Below are 24669 nucleotides of genomic sequence, written 5' to 3' on the forward strand. Positions count from 1 at the left end.
GGAGTGCAGCATGCTGCTTTCTGAGGTCTATTTAAAGGCAGGACAAGTAAATATGGCCTCCATTTCACTGCTAAGCCTCTTTCACAAAGTGTTCCTGGTGAATTACTGGGATAACTTTTCAGGAATCACTAGTGATTTTCACAATTTACACATGCACTACATTCAGGAACATCTCTGTCTTTTGTCTTTTCACACATGCCAAGGTGATGCCAGAATAAATGGGGAAAGGGGCAGTCCAACAGTTTGGTGGAAATGCAACACTGATGCTAACTGCCATAAAATTCAACAGAAGAAGAAGAAAATGGGGCAAGGCCGGATGTAGATGTATGCAAGGGAGGATGTCTGTTATTATTTTCAGAGAAATGGCAGGCGAGGAGCTGATATTTAATGGTGACAATGCTCTTGTAATGTATTCATTATTAAACAAGTTTAAGTCACAAATTTCCACATCTAGTTGAAGCTACGGAAGCCCTGAGAGGCAAATGAGAAAAAAAATTGCAATCAAATTTCTAATTTTGATTATTTTTTTCCCTCCCTGGGGTCTATGACTTATGAACACAAAAAAAAGATATTACAGGAAGAATCTTCCTTTTTTTCTATCTTTTTTTTCTTCTGTGACAGAGTTGGAATAAAAAAACGTTTCTCAAAGATCATTTTTACTAAGTGACATTTTTTTCATCTTGGTTTTTGTGTGCGCATTTCTTCACGCTACATAATTTGGTAACATAAAATACATGTACCTAAAGTAAGACTGCATAGAGAAACTATAACTCACTTAAATGAAAACATGAATGCTTTAAGACCTATAGAGAACTCCAGGAATGAGTCCTATAACCCCAAAATCAAGCAGCATTTCAGCACCTCTGCTTTCCACGTCTCAAAGTCAATGGGTTTTTTGAATGGGTGTCTGCTTCGATGTCTGAAATAAGGTCTGTGGTTAACACAACTGAAAAGACTTATTATCTTTATTATATTATAACTTATTTTTGTTCTATGGCATAAAATACACCAGTAATTATCCCACTCGTGAACTTTGAAGCTTTTATGTGTCTTAAAAAAGACAGTTGCTGACAAGTGGCTAAATGAGACTACAGAATATCATCATGCTGAACCGCGCCAGACATGGCTTCACAGGCTTGTTGTGGTGGTGACATAACCGTAATTTAGTTCATTATAGCCTAACGTAAGCTTCTTGCTTCTGGCGATTGCCTTTAGGATTCAAAAATCCTGAAAGTGGTGTTAATTTGTGAAGAATATCTGGTTGAACAAAACATATAAGTATGATAGACATTTGTTTACCACAGAGCTTATTTTCCGCAGTAATTGAAAATCCAATGGAAAAATCTCATAGGCTTTTTGACCTATCTTTGGCCTACAGGAAAAGCTCATCACTGGGGCACTCTATTTAGAACATGGGTTAGTGGTGCACTTAAGCCTCTTGTGGATAAAAAGAGTATTACATTAACAAACACTTGTTTAAAAAAAAAGAGTATTACATTTACAAACACTTTTATTGAAACTGTGAATACGTGTGAAAATTAAGTAAGTTAAAAAAAACAAACTTTGAAAGATAATCCTTGCAAAACCCATTTTGTTTAAGTCACAAACAGAAAACTTGGGACTTTGGCAGTGCAGATTTCCCTGAATATCAATCCCTGCTCCTGTTCACGCATGACCCTATGAAGGAAATGCCCATAAACATTTTAGAGATAAACAGCATATGTAAAGAGGATTTTATATTTCTGAGGAGTGCTATTATGCACATGTGGTGCCAGTTAATATGACTGACTTGTCATGCTGAAAAACTGTATCAACAGGCAAAAATTGTCATTCAGTAAATTGTAATCGAGCACTAAAAGCCTGCTTTGTGAACACGACCTTAGTTAAAAATGTGACACTAAGGCATTCAAAGCAAGATAGTCACTATTTTCATATTATTCCAGCCCTTGAACCCTTGCACAGGCAATCTGTGAGATTTATGAGAGAATTTAAAAATACTATGATTTTAAAACTCTCCTCCCTCTGCTGTGTGTTGGCTTCCAGTCTGAATTGCCAAGAACACTGGCTATGACATGTTTCACTGACTTTGCACTCCACAATTTCTTATTATTTGACTTACAGGAATTTATTTTGGTAATGGCAGTTAATAGTGCTGCACTGACATCTGCTAAACTGCCTGATGAGCCTCAGCAGTCTGGATTGAAAACTGACAACAGCTAACTTCATGATCTCTAAGGGCTGCAGGCGGGCCAGGCATGGAGTGCTGGTTTTAACCCATCTTGAGTTCCTCTGTGGGTTCACAAAGTCAAGTTTGCCAGCTGTACTTCAGACGACACCCTCTATCCTCAAACCCTTGACAACCCCAAACAACTGCTAGTAATTTATTTTAGTGCTGTAGTCCAACATGTGAGTTTTTCTGCTTTTCCTACTCTCTAACTACAATAAAATTAGCTCAAAGACCAACTGCATGCCAGCAAATATAAACCATGTTTGTGTACATATTTCATTAAATTTGACTGATGTTGAGTGCTAATTTAAATCAAAACCAATTTATTCAGTATAATGTTAAATCATGGCAATACAGTAGTCTTTTATAAAAGTTAACTGTCAAACAGCGCGCAATATAATTACAGCAAAGATATTTGTGTACTGAACATTTTAAAAGAAATGGAAAAAAAGAAACATCTTAGCATCTCAAATTAGAAGACCATAAATCACATTGAGGGAGGGGGGGCATCCAGAGCCTGTGGGAAGGTTGAGCCCCTTTCCGCGTCTTTGAAAGTGAAAGACAAAAAATAATTTAATAACAAAAATAGGTGTTGTTAATCAAATTAATGAGCCAGAGTGAAAAGATCGGCCTGTGATTAACAAGTGAGAACTAGCTTAGTGCTACTTACATGCCTGCCATTAAGGATATTATTTGCCAAGTGTGATCATCTTGGCAAATAATGTGCACATGTTTTTAATGGCAGCTCCTGTTATTCATTCATGAAGCAACTGCTGCTACTTAAAAACTGTGTGCACGGCCAGCTTTGATAACATACGCTTAATCTACTCATGATGTTGCCGTCATATGTCCCATAAGTGATTGAAGGCAAAAATAAATGATACAATCCAAGATTAAACAGGCAGCAGCAGCTAGGTGTTTTAGCTCATATGAGCCAATCAACATGTTAACAGTATCCACTGATACTGGTGATGATCATAGTTGGGAGTAACAATTAACGGCATTACTTAATTAAATGAAAAAATAAAGATAACTGTATTCTGTTAGAGTTACTGAGAAAATATGTGTAGCTAAATTACAGATACTTGTCAAACTGTTGGTGATCACAAAAAAGTAACATCCGAATATATGTCTTCCAGTAAAAGCTTATGTATGATATAACATTCATTCTACTTTGGATCTTTTCGGCATGCAGGTACACCTTCTTTTGCAAATTTAAAAAAAAAAAAAAACAGAGTCTGCAAACTGGGACAAATTTGAGTGCAACACCATCAAGTGTTGTAAGGACCTGTCTCAGCTCAACATCCAGACAGGCTGCATTCATTTGGCAGTATGTGCTCACAATTTTTTCTTGATTGGTTCTCTTGCCCAGTATAAAATATTTGTTAAACACTTTCTCAAAATGTATTTATATGTAATAGTTACTTTATTTTGAATAAATAATTAAGAAAGTTAAATTACTTCAATTACATTTTTAACAGGGTAATTATAAAATCTGTAACCTATTACATTTTAAAAGGAACCTTTTCAACACTGGTGATGATGTATCAATAACAATACTGAAACCTGAACTGAAATACTAATATTTTTAACCCTATACCTTATTTTTAGTAACATACTCAAATGTTAACTGAAGAAAACAAGAAATTTTATTCCTAAACAAAAGCCGGATTTTCAATCTAGTATAAATATCAGCAATTTAAAACAGGGAATATAAAGTGCCTCATTAACGAGTCACGTCAAGCTGTGCCGATAATGGCTTTGCAGTCTCGCAGTGGTGGCGATGTTTAGTCATATACCTGCAGCGGACTTCGTTTATAGCTTAATATTAATTTATTACTTCTGCCGATTATGTTTAGGCTTCAAAAATCCTGAAGGTGGTGTTCATCTGTGAAGATTATCTGGCTGAGGACTGTCTGATTAAAGACCACAATACTTGGTGCTACCAATACATTTTTGGTGGTACCGAAATGTACGCACTAGATGTAGTATGGTTGCTGGATTCTTATGTTTAAATTGATTTTTAGGCTGCTTTGAGACATAAAAAGTATGGATTTGATTAGTTGTTAAGGGGTGCCAAAGAAAGACTGCAGAAAAATAATGTTGCCATGGTTGACTGGCTTTTGACAGAACGCAACATCACCTGCAACATCACCACAGTTAATTGTTGTGGTGCAAATGCACACAAATGCTGTATTTTTACTGTTCACCATGATGAAAGATATCACTTTCAAGGGAAGTAAATTCCTTCCTCATAATATAATAAACCACTGTGCATTGTTCTGGCACCTGATAAGCGCCTTACTCAAGCTGTGATTCCTTTTCATGTTATGTTCATGATGACTTTATGTCTCACAAGTACCTGAAGCAACAACTCCCACCGCAGGGCTGTTTTCTGTCTCAACACCCACTTCAATTACACTTAAAAGAACAAAATAGATTGCATGAGTTGCTTTAACCTCAAATTCACCTGATTCCAGATGAATAAGATAACAGTGTGCTGTACAAGTTAATAGTGACAAATATGTATGAAAATAAGAAAAAACACAAATCCATATCCATGGTGGCTCTATAAATAATTTTAAAATTAAGTGACATTTCTGAACAGAGCAGTGATGCTTTGTAAAAACATACTGAATCTGATTAAATTATTTTTAATGTATTTGATTGTTTACTCATGGATGCTGGAGTCATGCAAGTCAAATTATATCAGTTTCAAATAACATGTTAATGTGTATAAAGAAACCTGTACTGTAAAAGTACAAACAAAAAAAACAACAACAAATAATTACGGCTTTGAAATGCAAATGTAAGAAACTGATTGTGACAAAAGGTTGATTTGACTGCAGGCAGGTCAGGTTACCTGTGACACGGGGTGCAATGTGTACTCCTCGAGACGCTGAGCTGTGCCATTATCTGCGGCTATTTCAATCATACATGACCCTCCTTGTTTGCCAACAGGCAGATTGTATCTGTTGAGAGAGAACAGAGAGAGAGACCGAGGTCTGTAATATCGGATACTCACAATAAATCTAGCAAAGCATGAAAAATATTCTGACGGAGAGACAGACAGAGCAGTCACGGTAATGAATCTGCTAATGTGACCATTGAGACTATACTATAAAAATGTATGACTGCATATACATTACACTGTATTTTTTGAGAAACTCAATGCACTGGTGGTTAGGGCTGAAAGCAATGGTGCGTTTGTATCCCACACTCCCGCCCAGCACCCAGGAGAGACAACAAAAATAGAGAACGGCTTCCACAGCTGGATTTAAATAATAAGTCCAGAAATAGGTTTGTGCTCAGTGCTGCGGTGATATTCTTTAAGTTGTTGTGTTCCTCAGCAGATATGAAACACACATAATAATACCTGTAAAAACACTCCACATAAACCACATATTGGGAAAACCAGTCAGTTGAAATTACATGATGAAGCACAAGTACATGATATGCATTTCTATTTAAAATCTATTTCACAACAATAATAATACTAAGGACTAAAATCAGCCTGCACAAACATTAGCATGAGTGAAAGTGCTCATTATGTCACTCAGGATTAATTAATGAAAAAAAATGAGGGCACAAACTAGATATACATTATAAACCTAATGAGTAGGAAGACAATTTTATCATTTGACCCTCTGTGTCTCCCCGGGGAAATATACAATTGCACTAGTCATTAATGTTGCAGCCATAATGTTAAGTAGCTGGTCTACTTGTGTCATATTCCAGCTTTGGCAAAGTCAAGTGATTGCCTCTCTCCAATTCATCACTGGCTTTATACCGGCAATATACAATAGCGGCCCCCTTTTACAGGGCTGTACATTATGCAAAGGGTTGCACACTCTGTGCCACACGCATCAACACGACTCTGCGAAGGAGCAATCTACACCGTGAACTTTTGTTCCATAGGTTTATCACTGTTTGCCTGTGAACACTCTTATTTGCAAATCTGATTCTGCAAAAGTCATTCATCCATCCTTTGCGTTTGTACTGCTGTTGATGAGCGAAAGCCCCTCAGAGTCTGCTTTAATGGCCAGATGGAAACAATCAGGGCAATCGCCCTCCTGCTAATATGAAACAGCCTTCCAGGACGCCTCCCTGAGGCAATCACACGCATGAAACTTCAGGTAGGACTAATTACAGGTATGGAAATCATGAGAGCACACACACACACACACACAAATTAAGGCACAGTGAGGACTGTAAACGTGAAATGCAACCAGAAAAGACGTCTAATTCATCACCACCTTTGGGGTACCGAGTGTGTTTCTGGGGTCTTTGCCCAGTTTCTGTGGCTACAGTTACATGCAAACTAATATTCCACTATTATTCCAAACATGACAATATTCTGAATTTGATGTGGATCATGTAAACAGCAAATTAAACCTTTCTCTGAATTTACCATTTCCCTGTTTTTTTCTCCAAGGAGTCTCGAGAAATGCGATAACTAAGATAAATGTACTGATGTCTTTGTGTATGCACAAGGAGGCACACTCACATGATGATGTGTGCCTGTATGTGTATGTTTATGGTATCTCCTGACTTATTCTCTGCTGACAAAATGTATCTTCCCACCTAAATTGATTTTATTTATTTTATTTTATTTATTTATAGTTATTGGTAAACTATATCTTATGAATGGAAAGTTATGTAACCATTTTATTTTTTTCCATTTGAACTTGCGTACATGAACCAGTTCGTATTTTTTTATTTATTTTCAAAAGTTTTGTTTTATATTTTTTAGCTTTCTGTTTTTTTTAAAGTCCTCTTTTTTTATTGTGATCTGTAACTCCTGTGTTACTATATCATATAATTTCTTAAAATGCAAATTAAAATAAATAACCAAATAAATTATTTAGCAATTTCTGATTAAGACATGGGCTATGCCAGTGCCAAGTCTTGTTCCCCCTACCTAAACCCTCAGCCCGAACCCTAATCACCGGAAGAAGCACTACGTGTTAGCAGGAGGAAAACATGACAAGGGATGACATTTCGATACAATTTTGATAGCATGTATGTGGACATGTATACAGCCCAGTTGGAAAATGTGTATCATTATGGGTTTTCACAACAGTCTGCGAGACACAGCCTCTTGTCATGGACATGTTGTACACAGACCAAAGAGCAAATAGTCTGCAGGGCTGATGAAGAGATACATAGGCAAAAGAAAAGCCCACATTTCTAGTTGGAAGGAAAAACATGGCTACATTTAAACATGGAAGAGCACGTGTCACAACACTGATCTTTTCAAGAAGGTGGTTGAAGGAATTAAAGAAGGAAGCTGCATTTGCACAATGAAACAAATCCACCACTGCTGGAAAATTTAGAAAAAATCTTATTTTGATGCAAGGAAGCAAAATGACAAGCAGTTACAGCCATTCCACATATCTAAATTTTGACATGATGAATGAAAAGTTAGGGCATGCTAATTGGAGTATGCACAGGTGCATGTAAAAGGGAATATTGGTGGAATATTCTTTTTCATGAGCCATGTTAACAGCTTAGTAGAAACATTGTCTTTTTTTGGAATAAGGGCAAAAAATGAAGATTTTGTGTATGTGATTTCAGAAAACTACGCTGTTTATTCTAAAATCATGAGAATGTAACAACATCCTAATGAAAAGACTGAATTGATTCAATATTGCAACCCATGTCTCTGTGCAGCAAAAATGGACTGTCACTGAGGTAAGAAACATCACCACATTGTGACAAAAATCCTCGCTGAGGGCATCTCTGAGGCATCGCTGAGGCACACTGGTGCTTACTACAGTAGCTTTTTATTTGGCCTGTTAATGCTGCAAAGACTGTCCCAATGAGACACAGTGAGCATGCTCACTAAGCAAACAGGATGATGTTACTTGATGAGCTCTCGTGAGCACGCTGAATGCTCCACCAAGCTAATTTACATGGATCTTGCTCTAAGGCAAAGATGACTATTTATAAAGATGACTATTTTACTTGGTCTAGTAGCTACATAGTTAGGAATACACCGCATAGCCCCACATCATCATCACACACACAGACATACAAACACAAAACCACAATGGATTTTATTACACAAACAAACATAGGAGTGAATCAGAAGAAAAAGAGGCTGGGGTTTGTCTAATGTAGAGATGAAACACTATGTAATTTCTTACTGGGCTCCCTGTGCACCATTCAGTGCCGGGTCTCCCAGGACCAACAACAGCAAATTCCCAACTTGAGGTAAACAAACAAAAACGTATGAATATTTCATTTCCTCCAAACACACACAAAACCACAATAAGGCTGTGATCATTTTTACTTACTCAATCATCATTTATGCATTTCTTCATCTGGCTAATGCTCTAATCATAAGTGATTTGTCATCCCTAACATCCTCATTTAGACCGCGTCTGCTGTGTGACTAATTCAGTGCAACTGCAAAACTGCAACTTTCCTGAGGATCGCCACTGAAATATTATCTTGCAATGTTAAGGGACCCTGCAAATATTTTCAGCACGGCACCTTTACACAGAGGTATTTGTTAAACCTGATGGTAGGTGTTTGTCTTTTACAATCTTATTTGAACGCGCCTCCTTCTCAGTCCCCTGCAGAAAATTAATAATGAGGGAGGATCATCATTAAAATATTACTATTGCATAAAACATCTGAAAGTATTGGCAACAGATGGCAGTAAAACATCATGCACTGCGCCGGTGCTCTTGCAACAGTTTTCACTGGCTGATAGGCAAAGATGCAAACATTTTTTTTTAAGTGGCTTACTATTCTAATCATATTTCAGATTCTTACAAAAAGCAAATGATAATGTGGAACACATTGGTGGTGAATTTATAATTCGCAAGTAATTTAGTGATTTAGAGTCAAGAGTCTATTAGTCCAGGCTGTGCTCAGTGTTTCATACCTGTGAGCAGACAGAATGTAAATGGGTCACACAGCTTACATTTAAAAGGAAGATGAGTACCACCTGTTACTTTGATATTTTTTTAGCACAACAAGATGTAGTGTTATACATCAGATGTGATCGAAAAGAGAGAGGGAGAGAGAAAAAACACACATTATTAATAATCATGCATTATAATCACACCGCGGCACAGACTGCACAAGATGTCAGGAGGATCTGTTAGCTGGTTTTTCCTTAAATGCAACAAGCCCTCTATCAGCCCATAATCTACACCTACATTTACTGTGATGTCTACTCTGGGTCTGGTGCAGTGACTTTCTCACACGCAGCACTGCAGCATTTGCTGCATAATTTGTGCTGTGACTGGCAAGCCTCAATTAATTTGGGTAGCCTGTGTTCTATCATTATATCTCCAGCAATACAATTAGACAGCACACCGCAAGCCTCTTGGCATTGTGGCTCCACAAAAGAAATTCCAAGTGAGCTGGCACGGCTGCTGGTTGCTTCTTCAATGAATCCTTTATGGGATGACTTGTCAATACGATGCTGATTGATAAACATACGCTGCCTCAGATTTGGCATTGTGTCGAGAGGATGTGGATTTAAGAACAAAATGCTCAATATTTAGAACTCACTTTTCACCCAGTTGCACATATGGCATGGCACCTCCCCAAAATAAATGTTGTTTCCTCATTATTCTTCCGGCGATTAAATCCCAGTGAGGAAGTGGGAAAGGATGGCTTCTGTCCACTGTTGGTGTGGAGTTAAGAAAAAGTAATCAATGGCTGTTTACTAATTACTTTTCCAAATTGCAAAGGGGTTACTTTACCCATTACTCAGATAAACACTAATTACAGCAGCTCTTCTTTTACTTTTGAGTTTTCTATAAGCCTGTACACATGCTGATCATGTGCAGAGTAGATAGACAGACATTAAACTGCTCTCTTAGTAGCAGGCATGTTATTGGGCGACTTGTCTCTGACCTGAACTGAACATCAACTGAGAATGCTGAGTTTCTTGGCGTTCATTCAAACGACTCAGACTCCTCAGATGCTCTGAAATTTGCTACTACTTTGAAATTTCTTCTCACAGCACTCGTCTGTTTTCTTCCTTTTACAGAGGCTGTTGCTAGGCAACATTTCACACCCACATGTGCGTTTTTACATCAAAACAATATTCACTGGTCAGCGAATAGACTACGAAATAATACTATCGAATGTTTCATTATATTAAAGTGAAAAGTGACGGCAACATATTGCTTATTATTTATTCATGCATTATCCACAACACAGTGGTTTCTATATTTTAGATGTGCTATCCTGTGTTGTGTGTGGATTTTAGCTTTTAAAGCAAGCAGACATTGCTTCAGGAGATTTGAGACTTGGGGCAGGGTAGGCTGGCTGTATCAGAAATTTGTAATGTGATCGTTTTATTGGAACTGTACGGTACTTTTAAATAATAAGGTAATTTATACACAAAGGCGGGTTGAAAAAAGGAGCACCCCACCAATTTTACACATGAAGATGAGCGTACTTGACACCAGGAGTGCTACTCAGCCTGTGAAAACATTTGTGTAATGTGCTCTGTGGCTCTAGAGGAGCTTTTTAAAGTCTGAGAAAATATTGCTGATGAGTAAGCGGGGTTATCTCGGATTGGGCTACAGCCTTCAAATGCTCTACTGAAATTCAGTGTGGCAAACTTGGAGGTAGAGTTAGAAGTGGGTTGACAAAAGTCGCTATTGAGTTGCAACATAGGAATTGTAGGATTCAGTGTTTTTCGAGCTTGACCTTTAGGGAATCAAGTCAGAAAATCTCAGCCTCTGTTGGCTTTATGTCTGTGAGTTAAATATTATGTTTGTGTGATGCTTCAACTTTTGCAATTTTTGTGTCCCTGTTAGAAATAAGAACAACAGAAACAAATTTCTAATATTTTACTTTTGTGGCACATACTTGACATCAAAGGGGACAAAGAGGAATTAAATGATAGATCAGTCATTGTTTTTATTATTTAAAATGACCTTACTTGTATGGTTTTCGTCATGTTTCCTCTGCCCCTGAGCCCGATTTTGTTTAATTTTAATTTAATATTGATCTGATATTAAATTCAAGTACAAATGGCACAGTCATACCAATTTTAATGGAATGTATAATGTGTTGTAATACACCCGTATGCTGGAGTTACTGTTATTTCCACCAGTATCCGTATTGTCAATTCAGGTTTTTTTTTTAGAGAGAGAGCACAAGACTGGAGGACAGTTACCTCTATGGACAGAACTGAATTAAGATGAAATCAAGGTAATTTTCTTTTTTTCGATTCAAGAATATGTTTAATGGCTGACATTTCTGAATGCTCAAAAATGTACTTTGAATGTACAAATAATAAGAAAAACAAGTGTCTGGTTGTGTGTTTTGTGTATATTTAATGCTGATGCTAAAATGGACATTAGCAAGCTAACATATCATATGACAAACACTATTGCCACAACAGTCATTTCCTTTATTCATTAGCAGATGAAAATGACAATGCCAATGTTATACTACTGAAAATATTCCATCAATGCATTTCTCTGTATGTGTTAAACCCTACTTGCATAAGAATATTAGCTGGAGACTTCAAATAATTTGCAATAATTGTAGAGGTTGTTTGTGATCCGTACATATCTGATATGTCTGTAATTTGTCATGTAAAAATTCCACTGTAAATTACCTGCCATATTTTGCAAAACCCAGAGGTCGTTTGATAATGTTGGTCCCATTTGAATCCTCATGTCAGTGATTTCGAGTTATTTTTAGATTGTCTGTTTTCTATGTACCTCATTTCATGTTACACAGGCTGCCCTGGCATCCAAAGTTCTGGCAGCAATTTTGCTGTTTATCTCACTACACAGTATGGAGACACTTTCGCAAAAAAAGCAATCAGAAAGTTTCAGAAGAGTGAAATCTTGAAAGGTAATAAGATGGTTAACGTGTGATGATGTGTAGCAGGACTAGTTATGTTTGTTTAACCCACATTTAACACTGTACCTCACCGCGAGTGGTTCTGTGTGGAGAGTGGTTACAAATATCTGTGCGTTATATCCAGGTATACCAATGTTGGTAAATTCCAGTAAAATACAAACTTCACTATCCTGTGAAAATGTGACACATGAAATGCAGATGTAGGGAGTAATTTCTAAATCAGAGGAGGTCCCAGGTTGTACTAGTTCCATACAAATAGGGCTTTAGATTAAAACGTTTCCAGACCAAAATGGACCTTAGTTGAAGATTGACCCGTTAATAAAATTGGAACATTACTAATCTCACAAATAACAAATGTCTCACCATACAATGTTTTTGGAAAAGGGTGATGGTGCACATATTTTTTGGTTTGAGTGAGAGCATTTTGAATCAATTTATCATACTTAAGTTAGGCACGAGGCAATTTAAGTCTGAATTATAAAAAGACATGCAATGATACTCTATCCAACACCCAAATAAGCATACAGACGAGGCATTTTGGTCCTTTTATCTCAGATGATCAAGCATTACATTGGCATTTTAGCAGCAACCAAAAAAGAAGTTTGAAAAAGTGTGAGAAAATTGCCGATTTAATGGCCAGGTATTCATGCACGGCTCCTGCTGAAACAAAATATTTAGAGCTTTTTAAACAGAAATAATACGACAGTCTATAAAGACGTCGACATCAAACCCACGAGTTTCTAGACACAAAACCTTCTGTCATAAAAAAGAATATTCCCAGTAAGTGTGAGCCATACTTGAGACACCACTCCCATTCCTTTGACTGCAGAGAAAAAAAGCACCCACAAAAGTGGCATAAATTTGAATAATCATATCTGCCAGGGACTCTGAGTTCACCTGTGACAAGAGAAGAAATGTGATGCTGCAGAATGCTATGTGTCGTCCTTGTTGATCTTTGACTTGTGTGAGAATGAAAATTACTCCAACAGTGAATGCTATGCACAGCGGGACTCAAGCAATAATGTACATCCCCTCACAAATGACCGGGGGAGCATTTGGAGTCTGCCACTCTCAAACTTTAATCGTGGTAGCATTGGCCCCGAACATCCCTAAAGGAAAACTTAACCAACATCAAAAAACCAAGCCGACAACAAACACGTCCTCCCCAAATGAAAAATGACACAGCTTCTCCGCTGCACACTCCCCTTTGTGAAATTATATGGCAGCACAGGGCATTTCAGTATAGAGGATTTTTTTGTCTTGCTAACTTTGCAGTCTATATTGCTAGTGCTACAAATGGGTTGTAGATTTTATTGTAAAAAAGTGAAACAGAAAAAATAGAAGTCTTTTACATCTACTATCAATCAACCTGTCCATTATGCATTCTTTCACTGGAAACACAATGCACCATAACACCATTACATTCAGAACATTTGCATAACTATTGATAGAGCGCTTGAATAAATAGCAGCTATAATATCCAACTTCCTTCAAACCAAACCTGCTGTTTCTACACAGACTGCAGTTTTAGATAGATTATACAGTGAATGTAAATTAAATGCAAAGTCTTCTGCACTCATTTTAAACAAAGGGTCTCTCCCAGTATGTTTCATGTATATGGCAGCCTGTTTGGATTGTTCTGATCATTTTAGTCAATCGCGCTCTACAAAAGGAAAATGTGATTCATTCAATTATGTTTACTGTCAGAACAGGCTGATAAACTCTTGATTAAATATTCACAATGTCTTTCATCCCTTTGTTGGGGATGATTAGCTAGATGGAGCACTGTAAGACTGTTGAACAGCGCTCCTCTGTGGCTCACAGAGAATTGCAAATAGGTCTGGGTAAAAAAAACAATCACAGCATTTAAAGGTCCCATACAGTAAAAGTCAGATTTGTATGTTTTTTTAAATTTTAAAGCAGATATAGGTACTATACAAATACTGTAAAAGTATCAAAATACTGAATCTTTGGAGAAATGCAGAGTCAGTGTTTAGAGACTGTGCCATTAAATGAACTGTCAAGACTGATGTCTGTCTGTCTGATGTTGTGATTTCACAACTATACCACATAAAGTTAGAAACTGCCGCTACAGTGTCGTTAAGGTCATTCTTGGCTGTAATGCCAAAGACGCAGATGTGGAAAACCCAGAAGCACTGACTGATCAAGCAGACTATGCTTATTCAGGAGGATCTTAAAGAGACAGCGTTAAAATGGAGCATTTCAGATGGAGGGTGATTACAGGTATATTCAGGCAGACAGTATGAGAAAAATAAAGTGTTTTTTGGACATTAAAGCACTTAAACATGTTCTAGTAGAAACCCAAAATGAAAGAATGAACCTGAAAATTAGCATAATATGGGACCTTTAATGCTAACTTTTGGAATATACGTATATATGTATATTTTAATTCTCTTGACATATTTTACCTGAGTCGTGTTGATAATGGAGAGGGAACACTGGGGAGCTAAAACATTTGAGCAGCAGCAACACCCACTTAAGGGCTTTTGATGTCATTTAAATAAACCAACCATGCCGTTTTATGTGCTGTTTTGTCACAAACAAATATATTATTATCAAAACTACAGTGCTTAAAAGCCCAGCATGAAAATATATTAAAAAAGCAAAGTGCCTGTTTTCATACTACGGCATTGTATGTTGAACGAAGGTGTCATAGCACCTCTTCAACTAAACAGTACTGCATCAGTGCAAAAATGAAAGCAAAAGGCAAATGTTTTCTTTTCTGCAGTTCTGTGTGTCATCAGAACAGTGCCGAGATGACAATAAGATTGGTGGGTTGAAAAGAAGAGTGTGTGAGTGCTGGAAAAGGGAGGAATTAGAATAAAGAGGTAGTGGAGTCTGTGTTACAGTGACATTAGGTAGTTTGGATTTTCCTGCTTAGTTACTGGAGCTTGGATTATTTACAGTTAAAGAAAAAAAAATTCGGCATTTTTATGTAGATTTTCCACTTAGTGTTGATGGAAAATGTGGTGGATTGAAACAGTAAACTTCTCAATGCCGGCTATGTTGATCAAGAAAGCTGAGTTTACGATGTTCTTTCTTCATTTAATGCAGTCACTTGACAGTGATAGTTGGATACAAGAAGAACTACAGGCTGAATTTCACCTCGGGATAGCCAAGAGGAGTGCCCTAGACGCCGCTCAAACAGAACGTCCTTGTTCTCTTCACTTGTATAGAAAACCATCTTTGTTTCCGACAACAAAAATGGCATCCCTAAATATGAGTGCAAAACATATTATAGAGGAGGATACATTTTACAGTATTTTGGCTGCCGTGGATATTCAGCCATATTTATCTGCGTCAGAGTATAACCCTACGGCTAAACAAACGCAGCGCAGAGAAACTGAGGCTGTAGCTGCCGTGCAAGAGGATATAACTGGCTGTCGAGAGCAGGCAGTGAATGGTAGTGCTTTTGCTTATTTGCCCTCCATGCAAAAAGAAGCATGGGCAGTATTTATTGGACGCCATCGCCAAAGCCAACCCAAAGAGAGCCTGTGTGTGGGTTACTTTGTATGAAAGTTTTTCTCCTCACTTAGACGACAATGTGCTGGAGACCTTACTCAGAATGCTTATGATAATGTGAAGACTGTATTAATGATGTGAATTTAGCCATTGTGATGTCACCCATTGGTTTATGGACTACAATTTTGAAGTTCCAAGACTGAGATTACCTTCTTGGCTTTTTGGAGCCACAGGTGGCCATTTTAAGACAAGACAGTGGAGCTGTGGAGGAGATAGGTGGATCTGACTGAGAACACGAGAACACCGCCATGTTAGTGACTTGTCCAACACAAAGTAACCACACCATCAAACATACCCTGCTTTATGGCCTATTTTACTCTAAATGGGACCATAATTTACACAATGAACATCAAGCTGTATGTAAGAAGACCTGAAACTAGCGATTGAGACCATAAACTTATTAGGAAAATGTTTACTGAGGTAATGAATCAAGTGAGATGTAGGGTCTTTTTTTTGCATATAGACTTGGATACAATTAGACTTATTTTTGCAGCCAGTGGAGTCGCCCCCTGCTGGCCATTAAAAAGAATGCAGGTTTAAGGTGCTCTGGCATTGGCTTTACTTTTCAAACCCAGAAATAACCCCTTGAGAAAGACAAAACACAATCAAGACCAGCAGGGCCAAGAGGACAGGTGTTGATTGAGTGAGTATTTTTGCCACCTAACACTATGTTTTGGCCAAAAAAGTAATAACTATAGGCTAGTAGGCTAAAGGGCCGCACAATCAATTGAAATATAATCTACTGCAATATGGCCAAGTGCAATATCCAAATCACAGGAGCTATAATTTTTTCTTTAAAAGGTAATTTCTGGCACAACATACCACTATTAATGAAGCGTGTGGTGCACCAGAGATGCCCCAGCCTACAGATCATATTTGCAACTAAACAAGCTTGTTTGGTACAGTCTCCAGCAAAAATCCCATCATCATCATTTTCATATTTTTTTCAAAGGAAATGAAATACAAAATTATCTTTCCCACTGAAAAAGCAACTCAGATTACAATCTGTCAAAATAATCACAATTATTTTTGCATACTGTGCAGCCTTAGTAGGCTGGTATTAACTATGGGCAAGGCAATTGTGCACAGTGAATCACGGTACATATACGTAGGTACTGCTAACATGGCTCTGTGAACAGGAAAATTCAGCTCTTTTGGTCAATATAGCACACACTAAGAATTTCATTGCTTCAGTTGTCTACCATTACCACCAGCACTGATTGAAAGTTCACATAAAAGGTGGAAAATTTTCCTCCACGACCACTGCCTTGCCCTGCAATGCATAGCTGCTGACAGAAAGTTTGAGCAGCTGTATTCAGTGTTGCCAACCATCATCCGAGGAATGAAGGTATTCACTGCTCAAACAGGACTGGATGATGTCATGCGCTCATTTGCATATGAATAAAATTGCTGAACCGATCAAGAATAAATAGAGGAAGAGCTCAGCAGCAGGCCCTCTCTCTCATTTCTCCCACTGGCTGCGCCTGCCCCTCAGTGCCTGAGCGGTAAGCCTGTGTGTGCACTACGTAGACAGAAGATCAGCTGTGCATGGGGAAGCATTGTGATCAGACCTATTTGGATGAGACGAGCAAGTAGTGTGAATGCATGTGGATCAGGTTTAACATTTGGTACCAAATCTGTTGCCAAATGCTCAGGAGTCAACTGTTTTTTCCTGATAATCCAAAAGAGAAGCAACATTTGCTGCTTGTGGCATTTAAGAAATCATTTCACCTGGGGTGGTGTCTAAAAGAAATTTGCTAAAACTAGTGACAAGTGTGGGAAGTTGGCAGACGTAATTGCTTTTTTATTATTACATTGTCAGCTGTCTAAGCTACAACCATCTGACTCCAGCTGTGTTATTCAGTTCATGCACTGTACACAATGTTCATGGGGCTCAACATAAAAGCATTTACATGCTGAGTTATTTCTTTGTGTTTGTATCATGTTGTGCATTCAGTCTAAAGGTTTGTTGTGAGGGAACAACTTGTTAGATGTATGTCTGAGCTCAGCCTGGATCAGATGTTTTATATACAAAATATATGATTGTTTTAGCTGGGCATATTAATTTAGACATTGACACAATTTTGACAGAAAGCTTTGACAAACAAAATGTAACATTACTCTCAGTGACGGGATAATTCAATACAAGAATCAACTTCATTCTGAAATCTAAATATTTTATTATGCTTGTCATTGTTTAAGCCAATTTAAATGTACTTTAATTTTTTTAATGATACTGTTTATGAATATAATTGTGCTGCTAAGTGTAATCTAACATTTAAATATTGTTATGTGTGCACTCCACTTTAGACATTTAATTTTTTAACATTCTGGAGAGACATGCAGTTTCATGGATCGACCAATGGGTCATTGAACTTGGCTTGAACAATGCAAGTTTTTTATTTATTTATTTATTTTTTTTTTAAGTTGAGAAGTATTTCACTATGTGCAGTGCAACACATGGGTCATAAACATTTCTAAATAAGTATAAGAAAGTGACTGGGACATTCAGAGCCTGTAAGGTTTGTCTTCTCCATGCAGTCAAGATTAGGGGGTCTCAGCCACTTATGGGTAAACGCCCACAGCCAAAAAAAAGGCCAATTTTCTCAGCAGACTGAATATAGAAAACAATCTTAAATCTGTTTGTGCACTTTTTGCAAGTAATCTACAAGATGCCATGGATGGCAAAAGTTATTTGGCCCTTTTTAGACTGTCAAAACAATAAAACTACACTTAAAATAGTTAAGTGTAAAATATATCCACAGCCTGACATACATTAAATAATAGCTGTTCTTACCTAGTTAAGAAAATTACTCATTGAAGTTTCCGGAAACTTGATTTGATTGCAATTCCCATCTATGATTTTCTGAAAGAGACTGTTGGCTGTTTAACACTGCCAATACACTAGACAATTTTCTTTGTTTCTGTGACTTTGACATTTTGACACTTGTCAGAGAGTGCACTGCTCCAGAGCTGTACAAAGATCCAGGGCATTAAAGTTTGGAAATGTCTCATGTAGTGAGCTTTCATAGCACCTCTGTATTACTGTAAAATCAATTATCTGATTAACACTGGTCAGAAAAGGCTTCACAGGGTTTTATCAAAGAGCAATGTAGGCAAGGAGACCTAAATCGAGAACAAGTCATGACCAAGAGCAGAGTGTATGAAGAATGTGACAAGACCAAGACAGAGGGGTTGAGACCAAGTCAAGACCAAAACCAAGTCAGAGCGACAACGACTCAAGACCCAGACCAGGGCAGAGTGAGAACGAGTCAAGACTTGACCAGTCAAAGTCCCACACTTAAGATAAAATGTGAAACAAACAATAAGCAAGCTTCAAAATGATTTACAAGATTCACATTCCCATAATAAACATCCACAGAAACAAATGTAGATTCCTTTTCATTGCCATATTCAATATATAAATGTGTGTATGTATAAGTATACCATGAGAAATGTCTTTTAAAAAATGAGATCAAATCAAAAGGCAGTGCAAAGGTGAATTTTATCTATGGGAATTGTCCTCTGTAGTCTATAAGCACCTACAAGCTGAAATCTACAAAACAATCTTTATTCAATACCCCTTTTTGCACAGGCAATTTAGTGTTATCCTACAGCTTGTTTTGACCAATCTTGATATAATATCCAGAGTCCTCTTTGTCTGAGACAGAGAAAAGCTGAGAAAAAATGCTATCGATTTCCAAGAGGAGACCTTCAAAAGTGGTCTTGAGACCAAGACTGATCTTGAGTACAACACTGTCAAACAGACCATTCCATGCAACTTTGTGTAAAAATCAAATTGAACATAATAAGAGTTGAGAGCACAGCCACTTCTAAGGCTTTTCACACCTGAATTAAGTGATTTAGTTACTTTATAATAGCAGTGGCAGTGGAGGGAATTAAAGCAAAAAAATCTTTCTGGTTTTGATATCTGCCCTTGGTGCCTTCTCAACAGTGATGATTACTGTATTTACACTGGATACTTCTGCACATCCTACACAAACACATCGTGATTTACGTGGCCAAGGCTGATAGTCTTGTCTTTAAAATCACAGCTAATAAAATGTTCACTGCTGATTACAAAAAGGCAAGACAGTGACAATGACTTTTGCCAATACAATATCAGGGAATAGAGATGAAAGCAGGAGAGAGATATACTATACCTGATTGTGATAGACATCCATCTGTTGTTATTGATGAGCTGACCTGCTGCTGCATTCAAAACATGACTGCCACCACACCCAAGCTGAGCAATAGGGCTCCCATCTTGAAGGAACACATGGAGGAACTGATCCCCAAAGTTCTGCTCCTGAGCTGAAATGGTAAGAGAATTTGTTAAATTAAGTGTCTCTTTTTCTGTATTGCCAATTCAATACATTATGTAAGATGCATTATTTATGACATTACTTTAAGTTCTCAAGACACTGAATACAAACAATGAGTCCCCTTGGATTGTGTGTGTAATGAAATCAAAATGTTTTAACAAGCAGATGATGGAGACATGGTTAGAAAGAGAAAATGGTTGACATGAGCACTGTGATAAGTCATTATATCGTGCTCAGAGTCAATCCCAATCCATTTCTCCTGCTAAGCAGCAAACAGAGGTGCAGTTGTTAGACATACCCCACTAGTAGAACCTGATAAATGTCATTGTGTTGACCACAAGGTCATGCTTGTGATTATCAATACCCAGCAAATGGAAACCAGAGGGGAGATTCCTGGCTACGAACACATACAATTGCCTAGCCGATTGTTTTTCCTTTGTTCAGACAGGAGTTTGCTAAAAGTCTAGTTCACATGGTTGTGTGCGCCACATAACATGCCAATGAGTCTCTGAGAATAATTGATGACAGAGATCTGCCCAGACCTGATGAAATCCAAAGGATCTATGGCTAAAAGGACATGCTCTGTCTGCGGATCAGAATGGTACACCTGTGATGTGAGTGTCACTGGTGCATACCGCTGCTAAGGAAAAAAGATTGGGCAAATAAAATCCGAATGGTTGTGTCAGAAAATGGATCAACATCAAGCATAAGCGTCCTGTGAGACAGAGTCTGGCCTTCTCTGAGGCACATTCACAAGTCATTTTATTCCTTCTTATATCTTTAAGACAATTTACCAGAGAACAAAGCAGGCATGGTTTATTATACTATCCAAAACTTTGGCAGAATTGCCATTTTCAGCATGTGGTTGTTAGCCTGGAGGCTGCTGTTACTGTTTCCTGTAGCAATGGGGATTTTGAAAAAGGTAACACAAAGATTGAGAGAGAAAGGCTGTCTAAATAGCCAGCCAATGGCAGGCCACAGCCACAGTCAACATCCAGTGGGCCAGACTAGATCTTGTAGAACCAGTAAGAAAGTAAACACTGAGCTCCTCCTCCTACCTATGGCCCCAAATTGATGGACCACAAAGCACACTTTGGACACCGGTGTCAGTCCTTGATGCAACAAGCTGGTCCTCTCAGAATCAAAGACTCTATCTCTGTTTGATCAAGCACTGTCCACCTGTGATGATGGTTCAAGGTACAATGCACCAGGACTAAGCTGATCCCACCTGGCTACCAGGAGAATGGTCATCAGGTGCTGTCTGTGATGCTGCAGGTCCAACCGCAGCTCAGGTTCCCATGAAACCAATGGTAGAGCCACTGCTGTGGTTCCAAAAAGACACAACACACATCATCAAGAATGATTACAACCCCTTCATCTCTATTCCCACTCCACTCCCACCTCGTCTATTTAGTGGTTGGGATAAATCAGAAGGGAAACAACTCCTCCATGTTCCAAACAGTCTTTGTTTTTAAAACAGGAAGGTAAAGGCCAGAAGCTGTTTTTGTTAGGTTGTGAGACAGGATGTCATTATTAGATACGCCACTTTAAACTCCAGGACCACAGTGGGGGGTTTCTGCTTAGTGTTTTGCAAGTGAGACAGTGCAGTGGGGGAGCGACAGACAATGGCAGCATTAATCCTCCCACACAGGCTGCGAGGGTCTTTGTGTGGGGAGGTGGAGAAAGGGTGCACTCAGGCCCTGCACTGCTGTCTATGAAGACATGAGAGGAGGACAGGCCATGTAAGAATGCAGCTCTGTAAGGGAGATAGAAAGAGAGCCTGCCACTCTTGTGCCACAGTCAGGGAAGACAAGGTTGTGGAGCAGAGGACAGACCAGGAACACTACACTGTGAGAGAGACCTTAAGTGCCTCATTGTATTCAACAAGACATATCCACAGCTGGATAAGGAAGAGTGACAGGGAGCCAAAAATCCAGAGGGAGCGACTGAGTAGGAGCACGCTTGCATGGTTGACCCTTTGGATTTCACAATGACAATAAATATTGAGGCAGGGCTCTATAAGAAGGGTAGGATGGTGTAGCTCACTGGGCTAGGACTTGGACAGAGGTGTGTGGACTGCAGACTTGACGCTTCACAATGTGTGTGCCAAATCTTTGAAGTAATGGCATGGCATGGGTGGAGGATTTGGACACCACAGGAAAGTGTTGCAAAAGCTGAGCTTGTTGTTTCAATGCTGCATGGTAACTGATATGAAAGCTCTCAACAATTCCTCCAGGATAAGAAGGTCATCCAGAAAATCCCCATCTCTTTGTTGGAGGGAGGCTATGCTTAGCTTAATATGCTGCACTCTGATAATGCATTTTCTAAGTCGACTTGGAGGTCTTCCCTGTCATAGGACTCAACAGGGATGCACTTAACAGTGCCACATTACTAACTGCTGTTGCCGAATGGACCACAGCAGGAATATCTCATTCAAATAATCCACTGTTTCCTCATGCTTGTTCTGTAGAGGAGAGGGACTTCTACTCCCTAACAAAGTAGCAGCAGCAGAAACAAAGACAGGACCCATAGCAATAACCACTGGAGAGGAAATTATTTTTTAAAATGTTTTTATTTGCCAGCAGCATTTAGTTAAATTATATCCAATTTGACAGGAAAACCCTCCTGCTGTCATTGAGTTATTTTAGGTCTATCAATGTTGTCTTTGTATTTGAGGTTCCCCAGGGATCAATTCTTGGTCCCATGCTGTTCAGTTGGCCCAAAGCTGCCTTCAGGCCATATGATCCAGTGTCATGTTTATTATCATAGTTAGCTTATTGACACTAGTTATTTATATTCTTGTCTTTTAAAAACATAAAAATAGATGTTTTAACATGTCCATGCCACTGAATAAGTACACAGAGATACATGTTGTTTGTGCAAAACCTCAGCGACAGGAAACACAGGTCAAGAACCTGGATGTAACGCCAAGTCATGTTTGAAACACTATCAAATCTGCTAAAACATTACATTAAAACACTATTTAAAAAAACCCCCCAAAAAAACCCCAGAAGTGACAGTTTATCTCTCATCACTCAACTATTTCCATTGCTCTGCCTAAAGAGACAGCAGGCTGATTTCGACTTATTTAAAATGCTGGGCTGTATTTAGAAGAAAGAGAAAATATGATCACATGTCACCAGTCCTAAGATTTCTGCATTTGCTTCCTAACCCTTTGTCTGCAAAACACTGCATGGCTGCTCCATATTTACACTTTTAATGTGTTTTTTTGCCTCGTGTCTAAAGGATATGCTACTGGAAATTTACTTATACATATGTACAATCAAATCAAATGAATACACAGCCCTGTGATGAATTCTAACTTGACAGATGTTATAGTGCTAAGTTTTTGTTGACATTGTATAAACTGCTGAGGTCGTAGTTAAAGGTATCTGGTGTTCCACTGCATTATACTTAGAGGTGTTTTGTTCTTTATATTCACATACATAATGAATAGGACAGAATAGTGGAAATGGCTCTGAATAAAATGCTGTCCAGTGCAAAACTATCACCAAATGTCCTGATTTCTGTGGTAAACTGCATTGGCAGAGGAACAGAGCTCCAGAGAACAGCAGAAGAGTGCACTGCATTTTATCTTCCATTGAAGGGACAACAATAAAGCTGTGCAGTTTTCTTTCACTTATTTGTTATTTGATACCTCAATATTTACCTTGTAGGTTACATATGTAATTATTTGCATTTACTTCATTGCAAGGTAAACACTAACTTATCAAGTTATTTTTGGTGAATACTGTATCTTGTCATGATAAAAGGAGGGGCTACTGAAAATTTGTCATGTTCTTCTATTGCAAGCAAATATTTAGTTTGTAGTGATTCCTGCTTATTGATGCAAACAAGGCTTTATATTCCAAGCTTGTCTTCCCTGCCTCAAACTATTATTTTTAACATAATAATGTTTTTGTTTGTGGTGAGTGAGAGAGATTTTTTAAAACTATATCTCAGATGTAAGGGGAGCTTTTTCAGGAAAGCCTAAAAATGTAATGGAAACATGCATCAAACGTTGTGTTATACTGCAAAAAATATTATGACTGTCAGGGACTGTTTTTTGGCAGTGCATACATTTCTTGTGGCTGGGAGGAGGAACAACTTGAAATACAACTTGAGGTAACAAACAAGCAAAGAGGCAATGTTTAATGCTTTCATTTGATGCTTATTTTCAGTAAAGAAGGCTTATGACTCTCAAGCAGACAGAGTCTCTCCAAAGTTGTTTGTGATGCTTGTAGGAGTAGAGTGGCAGCAAATGAAGTCACCTTGAAAACTGGGAGACCTAATCTAAGATTTTCCTACTGGTGTCAACATACAATGGCCAAAAATATTTTTTGTATCAATTATTTAATTATTTTAAGGGTTGAGAAATTGAACACATTAATATAACTGCAAACCACTATTTGCTGTGTAAAGATATAATAGAGTGATGTCACGATAATGAAGTCATACCACTTCTGTGTGTGCTTCTAGCCAGCTAATTGCCACCACTTGCACTGCGCTCAAGCAGTGGTTACCGCTGATATTCGCACAGCATCATTGCGGAAGTGCCCACTCTTCTGTTCCCCCCGGTCAACACTAGCCTTCTTGTACAAAAAGACTGCGCTGTAGGGCCACTACTAAGTCCGTTACTCATACCACCTTTGCATTTCACAAGAACAAAACAATGCTGGCATTGAGTCTTTCCAGTGTGTGATTTTAGACAGCATGCTGTCA

The 24669-nt window shown here is 38.2% G+C and overlaps 1 protein-coding gene across 1 annotated transcript in view; it reads right to left on the reverse strand.

Moving 5' to 3' along the window:
* The window catches only part of eys (eyes shut homolog), a 194179-nt gene that overhangs the window by 36116 nt on the left and 133394 nt on the right, over positions 1-24669 (reverse strand). Inside the window, exons 40-41 of the mRNA XM_042502421.1 lie at positions 19786-19936; positions 5091-5199 (exon numbers count right to left, since the gene is read on the reverse strand). Of these exons, the coding sequence (XP_042358355.1) occupies positions 5091-5199; positions 19786-19936 (260 nt within the window). The remainder of the gene's footprint in view (positions 1-5090; positions 5200-19785; positions 19937-24669) is intronic.

The sequence above is a fragment of the Plectropomus leopardus genome, chromosome 15 (genome assembly GCF_008729295.1).
Source record: "Plectropomus leopardus isolate mb chromosome 15, YSFRI_Pleo_2.0, whole genome shotgun sequence".
In the NCBI taxonomy this organism is placed as follows: Eukaryota; Metazoa; Chordata; class Actinopteri; order Perciformes; family Serranidae; genus Plectropomus; species Plectropomus leopardus.